General features: G+C 46.8%; 1 protein-coding gene across 1 annotated transcript; it reads right to left on the reverse strand.

Moving 5' to 3' along the window:
- Positions 1-183: 183 nt before the first annotated feature.
- LOC112948527 (thioredoxin) lies at positions 184-7,301 on the reverse strand. The gene is made up of 5 exons (XM_026040769.1): positions 7,208-7,301; positions 2,946-3,050; positions 2,187-2,246; positions 1,422-1,487; positions 184-399 (listed from the first exon to the last, which is right to left on the reverse strand). Exons 1-5 carry the CDS (start codon positions 7,229-7,231, stop codon positions 337-339), a joined length of 318 nt encoding a protein of 105 aa, XP_025896554.1. The 5' UTR covers positions 7,232-7,301; the 3' UTR covers positions 184-336.
- Between the last annotated feature and the right edge of the window lie 24 nt (positions 7,302-7,325).

Raw genomic sequence — 7,325 nt, forward strand, 5'->3', positions numbered from 1 at the left:
TGGAGGTCTTCAAAACCCACCTGAATGCCACCCTGTGCCACATGCTGTAAGTGTGCCTGCTTGAGCAGGAAGATTGGCCTAGACGGTCTCTAGAAGGTCCCTTCCAACCTTGAATATTCTGTGAGTCTGTGATTCTAAGGACTTGCTCACAAGTTCATTTAAACACTAGGCAGTATCCAAAAGTGAAGAATTTACACTTTATTGTACTCATTTACATAGACCAAAAGGACAGTTTCCATGACTCATTTTAGATAGCTTGGTTAGATTTTCAGTAGAAAAGTTACAAGTTATAATTTAGCTGAAGCAGTCATGATCCCAGGTCTCCACAGTTGGAGATTAGACTAGATGTTTAATGGTCTCTTCCAGCTTCTCTTTATTGGCCCCAGAGAACTCCTGCACCTGTGAAGAGAGTTTGATTTTTACAAAGTATTTACACAGCAAGACAAAGGCAACAGCTATGACTCCAAAAACATTTGTGCCTGTCTTCTATGCACAAGGCAGAGAACTATACTAGAGACTGAAATCCACTGCTTGATACACATGCATCCAGAGATTGCCCAAAACTAGGTGCAAAACAAAGTTCAACAATCAGCTTCACACTTCAATTCTGATTACATTTTCTTTGCTGGAAGGAGACTTTTATTCCAAGAATATTACCATAACTAAGTTACCACTCATTTTTACCCCCATATTGATTTGGGCTACAACTTACACAACATTTGAGATGCACTTTTAAGGTAGCAATTTATATCCTAAMTGCCTTCAACAATGATACTTGCATCCAGACAAGTCTCAGCTTCAGAAAAGCCTAAAGGTTTACACAGTTTGGCTGTAAATTAAAAAGCCTTTGACATTTTATTCCAAGTGTGCCTTTACTCCAAGTAGACAGTCAAAGCACGAAGCACAGTGTGAGTCCACCTCCGCATGGGGCAGGCACAGGAGGTGTTGAGACCTTAGAGACAGACAGGACCTGCACTCCAGACTGTAGTGTCTACTCATTTGGGAAGGATTCCAGACATTTAATCTGTGCTTGAACAAAAACTGCACTGGGACGTAAGTTTAACATTGGGAGTACTGAAAGCAGAGTGCCAGCCAAACAACAGCAGGCTTGACCCAGGTGGCTTCCCCAGTGATATGTGGTGAGGCTCTGCCCATAAGGCTGAGCGATGAAAACAATTCATATCACTAGCTCTGACTAAAGCAGTTTRTCTCGACAGCCAACTTGCTGATCCATGCTATATTTCCTGCAGTATTAAAATTAACATGACTGCTCTTAGCAGCGCCCTACTGCCCAGACACRCTGCCAAGAAAATGCAGGTCATGTGGCCTAAAGCTCCCAGTCCTTGAGTGTTCAGCTCTAGCCTTGCTCCAGAAGAATGATATTCCCCTCCTCTTCCCCCACCAAGAAAAGCAGAGCCTACCTTCTTTCCGTTCTTGTAGAACTGGAATGTGGGCATGCACTTGACATCACAGTGTGCAGCAACATCCTGGAAGACACAGCAGACACAGTCAGTTGAGAAGTTTTGAAGGCTGTTAAAGTTATAACCCTCTAGTTCCCTTTCAGTTAAGGGATAGCAAAACAAAGCCATTATTGTTGTCAGACAAACAGAAGAGCACCTTTGTCTSTTCACCTTCTAACAGAAAGCAGCAAAATTCTTACTGCATCTTCCTGAAGCAAGTTTGCAAGATCATTCCTTCAACATCCAATTCATACAACAGCTGAAATACTGTTTACAAGCCTTTAATCTGCAATTGGAACAGCACAGACCTTCACATCAAGACTGCACCATTTACAGGGCCCAAATCCTACAACAATGCTTATCTTTCAACCCAAAGTTGTTCAGCTACCTACCAGCTGCTGAAATTACTGTATAGCAGCCATCTTACTCCAGACACAAAGTGGAAAAAYAGGGCCAAGTGTGGTAGAGACCAGTCTGAAATCATTAGACTATTTCCTAATCCAGTAGTTCCAGGGAAGATTGCATCAAGACAACTAAAGGTCTCAAAGACCAGCACTTCCTCCTGGAGTTTAAAGCAGCAGTGTTCCCAAGTTACCTAACACATGCCACAGGGATCAGTGTGCAAATAACACAGGACAGCTTCTTGCCCTGTCTGAGCATCCACTAAATATTCATTATTCTCCCAGTAACGATAACAAGCCCTTCTTAGCCACCACCCCAGCATACCTGAGCATCATCCACATCAATTTCGATGAATATAACATCAGCAAATTTCTCACACAAACTCTGGAATGAAGAAAAGACAAATTGTAGTTGCAATACTGCAGTGAAAAAATCTTTAAAAGGCATATATAGAAAGTAAAAGGCTTGCTCATTCCCATGGTGAGGATTACCTTCTTACCTTAAAGTAGTTATTAATCATAACAGCGTTTTAATCTTCAATGACTGAAAGAGTCTGTTGTAACAGACTCTTTAGGCACAGCAGAGCTTTTAAACACATTTAAATGTTCCCCACAGAGAAAAAAACTCAGATATACATATCAAGATGAAAGGTGTTTAGTTCCAGTATACCTTCAGTGGAATACAGACATTACAACACAAATCACATCCTTCTCCAGGAGGTGACATTATTACTGATGACAGCCACTTTGTACACAATGATAAACATTGTTTTAACATGTATCTCCAGTTCCTGATGCAGTGCAACTCTTCATTCAGCCTCTAAAAGCTGAATGCACTGTAAGCATTAGAGGAACATAAATTAAAATCAACCTGAATCCAGACTGCACCCCTTCCACTGTGCCTATTCCACTCAGCAATGAAGTAATGCTTCTGAGACTTTTCAGAAAATTTAATCACATTGTTGTCAAGCAGCACAAACATTTAAACATACTTTAATCCAGTTGCTGGAGAAAAAAACAAACAAAAACAAACAAACAAAAAAAAACAACAAAAACCCCACACAGATCTGAAAAGGCTACTTACATGGAAAAAGGGCTTGATCATTTTGCAGGGTCCACACCATGTGGCAGAGAAATCAACAACTACAAGCTTCTCACCAGCAGACTGTAGTTCTGCCTCGAATTCTGACTGCAGATAAAAAGAATTGAACACATTAAGGATTTATTTTTCTTCCTTTCCAAAAGGATTCAAATTAATCCCACAGCTAGGTTACTCTCAGCCTTCCCACACTAGCCATTCCTGTAGCTCGTAAAMCTCACTTACGTGATGATATAGATCTCAGTAAAGCATTTCACTGCAAGTTTCCTTCATCATTACCAGAGCCAAGAGTCTCCTCAAGCTGATCAATTAGTGAAGYCTACTGTGTTCAAGCACTCCACCTCACTGAACTGTGGCAACATGAGATCAGTCAGAAGTTCATAAAGCCTTTGATCCCTCATGATGCTGCTCTGCATTACTCCACACTGGATTAACATTCAGGTTTACTTGCATCTTAACTGGAAAAGTTTTTGTTGTTGTTGGAAAAAGCTTTTCTCTGCAAAATTTGAAAGGGACAGCAACCTTTGTTCACTATCCCAGATTGATGTCATCTCCAAACAATAGGTAGTATAAAAGCCATGCTTTGTATGGCTTACTGTAGTATGTTTTCTACAGCAGAAACATATTCTACTCATTCTGCCCACTGAATTTGAATGCAACTTCACTAGACAAAGCTATGCTACACAGGGCCTATAGAATAGACAAGTATTTTGTGTCTCCATATCCATCACCTCATTTAGTGCTCCACGTTAGCTCATCGTGAGTTAGTCATATGAATTCTATTGGGACACTGTTCTGGTTTAGAGCTCCTTACACCTCATTAGTCATGTTTTTTCAGTCAAAATGGCGGTTTCGGCAGAGATGAAGAACACTAAAACCAACAAACAGTTGCAACCTAATTGCCTTCTGCCAGTTATCTTGGGCAACAGAAAGTGCTCAGCAGCTACTTCCTGACCATTTCTTTTCCAAAGCAAGTACAAGCCACTCCAGTATCGCTTAACTTGGTTTTCCTCACAGCAGCGTAGGCTCCAAGATAGCTGCTGATTTAAGCTCCATTTAAGGTAACACACRAACAGGAGAACCTCCTGAACCTCACACTGAAGCACAAGTTCTCTATCAATAATGTTCTGCTGAAAACTACAAAGTTTCTGCCACTCCTAAGCAGCTGTAAGTTTGCTGTGCAGGAGTTAACCCCTGCCAGCTTCTGTAAGGGGCCAGATAACGTGGACCTGCAGCCTAGTAAGCTCTTCTCTTGAAAGAAGATGTTCAGGCCAAAAGCCTGTACCATGCACACAGCCACATGCAGGTTTAATGCACAAAGGGTCCTCAGCACCTGTATTACCATTACAGATGAAGTTATTGCAACTTGCTGTTATMTATAAATACAGCTTGTGCTACAATGTTCCTTTGGATACATCTTTTTCCCACCATCCATATGTAACTATATTTGACAAATTCTTTCAACCTCCCATCTTAGATACTTAGTTTGGTGTAGGTGCAATAGCTAACACTTCACATGACCTGCTCTCAGGCTACAAGACCAGTGAAGGGAAAGTCTTCCATTTTTCCACATCCTCCCACCAGCTGCACTGACCTGCTGTGCATTCCTGCATCCCTGGGATTAGAACAGATTGCCAACAAAATTTGGAACTCCAGGACTCAGGAACTCTTGCTGCTCCCTGCAACCCCTCCAAGACATCCCAACTCTAACCCCACCATCAAGTCCTACAGCTGGATTGCAGCACAGCCTCTCATGCATCTGCCCTCAGTGCTGCTTCCTACATGTGTCTCTTCCCTTTATTCCAGGGATCTCCCAGCAAGCTGCACAGAAACACTATCCAGTAAAAGGAACCCAACCCTTTCATGCTGCGCACACCCATCACAGGTTGCTCCTGCATGGGACAAAGGAAGAGCAGAGGCCTCCATAACTACAGGTCACCACAGTCCATGCAGCTCTGGCAACCAGGTCCCTGGCTGCTGCTGCTTCCATCGATTTCTGCCAGGGGCTGCCCCATAAGTCACCTCCAGTATCAGCTGAAATTGCCAGAGTGGGATGAGGAGAGGAGCAGGGTCCAAAGGCTGGGCACTGCTAGAGATACCAAACAYGAGCAACTGCCAGCATGTCAAAGAGCTTAGTATTTCTGGAGGGGCAACACCAAGGTTGCAGACAAGMTACTTGGCCTTCCTGGTTTACCACAAAATGACAGAATCAAGTGTGTGAAGAGATTAGTTTCCACATAGAAAACAAACCATTGTGGACACTAGCAAGCTGCACTCTGCYTTCAGTCACACAACAGGAGAACCGGCATGGCTCTGCTATTGCCATTCTCGTCGAGATGCTCATGTCTGCACAGCACTTTAGCACCTAAGCCTCATTCAGCACAGGCAGGCACTTGTTCTGCATGTCTCCTCCTCCAGCAGAACAATGGGTCCTACTCTCACATGCAGAGCGGACCTCAGTTTCTGCTGGCCGGCTAGGAGAAAACATGGCAAAAGGCTCTAGTGCACAGGCAGATGCCCAGCAGCAGGTAATGCCTCAAAACAGAGGCTACTGACCAAGAACAGTGTAAGAAGTCTGAGCAGACATGCAAGTCAGCTTTAGTCAGCCACTTTGCTTGCAAATGTCATTTCCAGTGCATTTCAAACTGCTCTTGAACTTAGATTAACTCTGTCAATCATAAGCTGAGTGCTAACACACTAATACCTTTTTTGACTTAAACAGAGAGCTAGTAAAAAGACACTGACAGTGCATCTGATTGCACTGACAGCAGAGACTACTTCTAACACTGTCATCTGCATCTGAAGCTGCAGGTCTGGAAGATCTCCTTCACCTCACACAAGTCAGGGCAAGCAGAAAAAAATCAGCTTTTTGACTTCTGGACTCTTGCAGCTTAATAATTTATATATCACTTTAACTTCAGCTGCCAAAGGCATAGCCCAATCATAGCAGCATTTCTGTGAGTCACTGGCTGCAGGCTCAGGAAGCAATCTGAGCAAGTGCTGCTCCTCCTGCCTGCTAGTGGAAACACGAGATGGCCTCAAGCAGCACCAAGTGAAACCAGCCAGTTTCTGAAAGCATTTGGGAGGAAACAGGTCACATTTAGTTGGTCATCATGCCCCCACATTCCTTTAAAGAAGCCAGCTCACAGAAGCTTTGGCTTTTAAGTRAGAGATGACAGGTTTTCCTTCTTTGTAGCCAGCAAAATACAAAGCTTAAAATAGCTTTAAAGAACATGGGAGTTAACCCAGAAATCCCAGTCACGATGCACATGTGGACAACTCATGTTAAAGGCCACTATCCGCTACACAGATGTGTCCTGAGCATGTGATCGGGGCAGCTGGACCGAGTAAAGCGCTGCCTGCTGCAGAGCCCTGCTGTGTGCTCTACACCAAGGCTCCCAGCAGGCAGGACAGAGGACACTCACTCCCATTCCCGAGGCTAGACCATGCTGCACACCTCCTCCGGAGCCAGGTTTATCCATTACTCATTAAAAAAATTCCATTCCCTATGAAAACCCAGTCCTTGCTGGAGGAGTTAACCCCTTCTGCCCCCCACACGCAGGGCAGGGGCAAAGCGGGTGCCACATGTGGGCCTGAGCTTGCAGCCCCGACCGTGGGCACCAACCTGACAGTAACTGCGGCTTCATCCTGGCGGCGCGGGGGCTCCCACCGGGATCAGGGCTCAGGAATGGGAGCCGCAGAGGCCCCCGAGCGGGGACACGGCGCTTTCTACACCTGGAACATTCCCAGGCAGGGTTCGGCTCTGGAGGACACGGGGCCTGACGCCTCTGCCACAACCAGAGGCTGCAGCTCCACATTTCAAGCTCAAAGGCGCCAAACGGGGCCGAGCCCCGCTTCATTTGGGYGTCCCCACCCAACACCCTCTCCTCGCCCGGGCCGTGCCCGCGCAGAAACGCTCACACCGCCGCACCAAGGCCAGCGACGTGTCCTTGGGGCGAGCACCACGCAGCGCCAGCCGCCGCGCTGCGGGGCGAGCGCRTTTTATTTATTTATGGCTTTTAAACGCCAGCGGCTCCCGTTACCTCGGCCCTGAGGCAGCACGCCGAGGCGGCGGCGGCACCGCAGCGCCCGTTCCCCCCGCCCCGGCATGGCGGCCGGCGGGGCTCGCACCAGCGCGGCGGCCACACGCGGACCGCGCCGCGGCACCGAGCGGCCGCCTCCTCCTCCTCCTCCTCCTCGGCGCCCGCGGGGGCAGGGCCGCGTCCCCGCCGCCCCGGGGGACTCACCAGGCTGCCCACGCTCTTCACCATGGCGGCGGCGGCAAAGCTCTCCGAGGGCCTCGTCCCCGCGCACGCGCCTCTGCTCCGGCCCGAACGTCCACCTCCCGCCGCCGCGCGCTCCCGC

The sequence above is a fragment of the Nothoprocta perdicaria genome, unplaced genomic scaffold (assembly GCF_003342845.1).
Source record: "Nothoprocta perdicaria isolate Ctin4 unplaced genomic scaffold, notPer1 scaffold_265, whole genome shotgun sequence".
NCBI classification, from domain to species: Eukaryota; Metazoa; Chordata; class Aves; order Tinamiformes; family Tinamidae; genus Nothoprocta; species Nothoprocta perdicaria.

Coding starts and splice junctions, on each gene's coding strand:
- LOC112948527 (XM_026040769.1), bottom strand. CDS start 7,231: ATGGTGAAGAGCGTGGGCAGCCTG. Junction 2,247..2,945: donor TGATCAAGCCCTTTTTCCAT/GTAAGTAGCCTT, acceptor TCTTCATTCCAG/AGTTTGTGTGAGAAATTTGC. Junction 1,488..2,186: donor TTGATGTGGATGATGCTCAG/GTATGCTGGGGT, acceptor TGTGTCTTCCAG/GATGTTGCTGCACACTGTGA.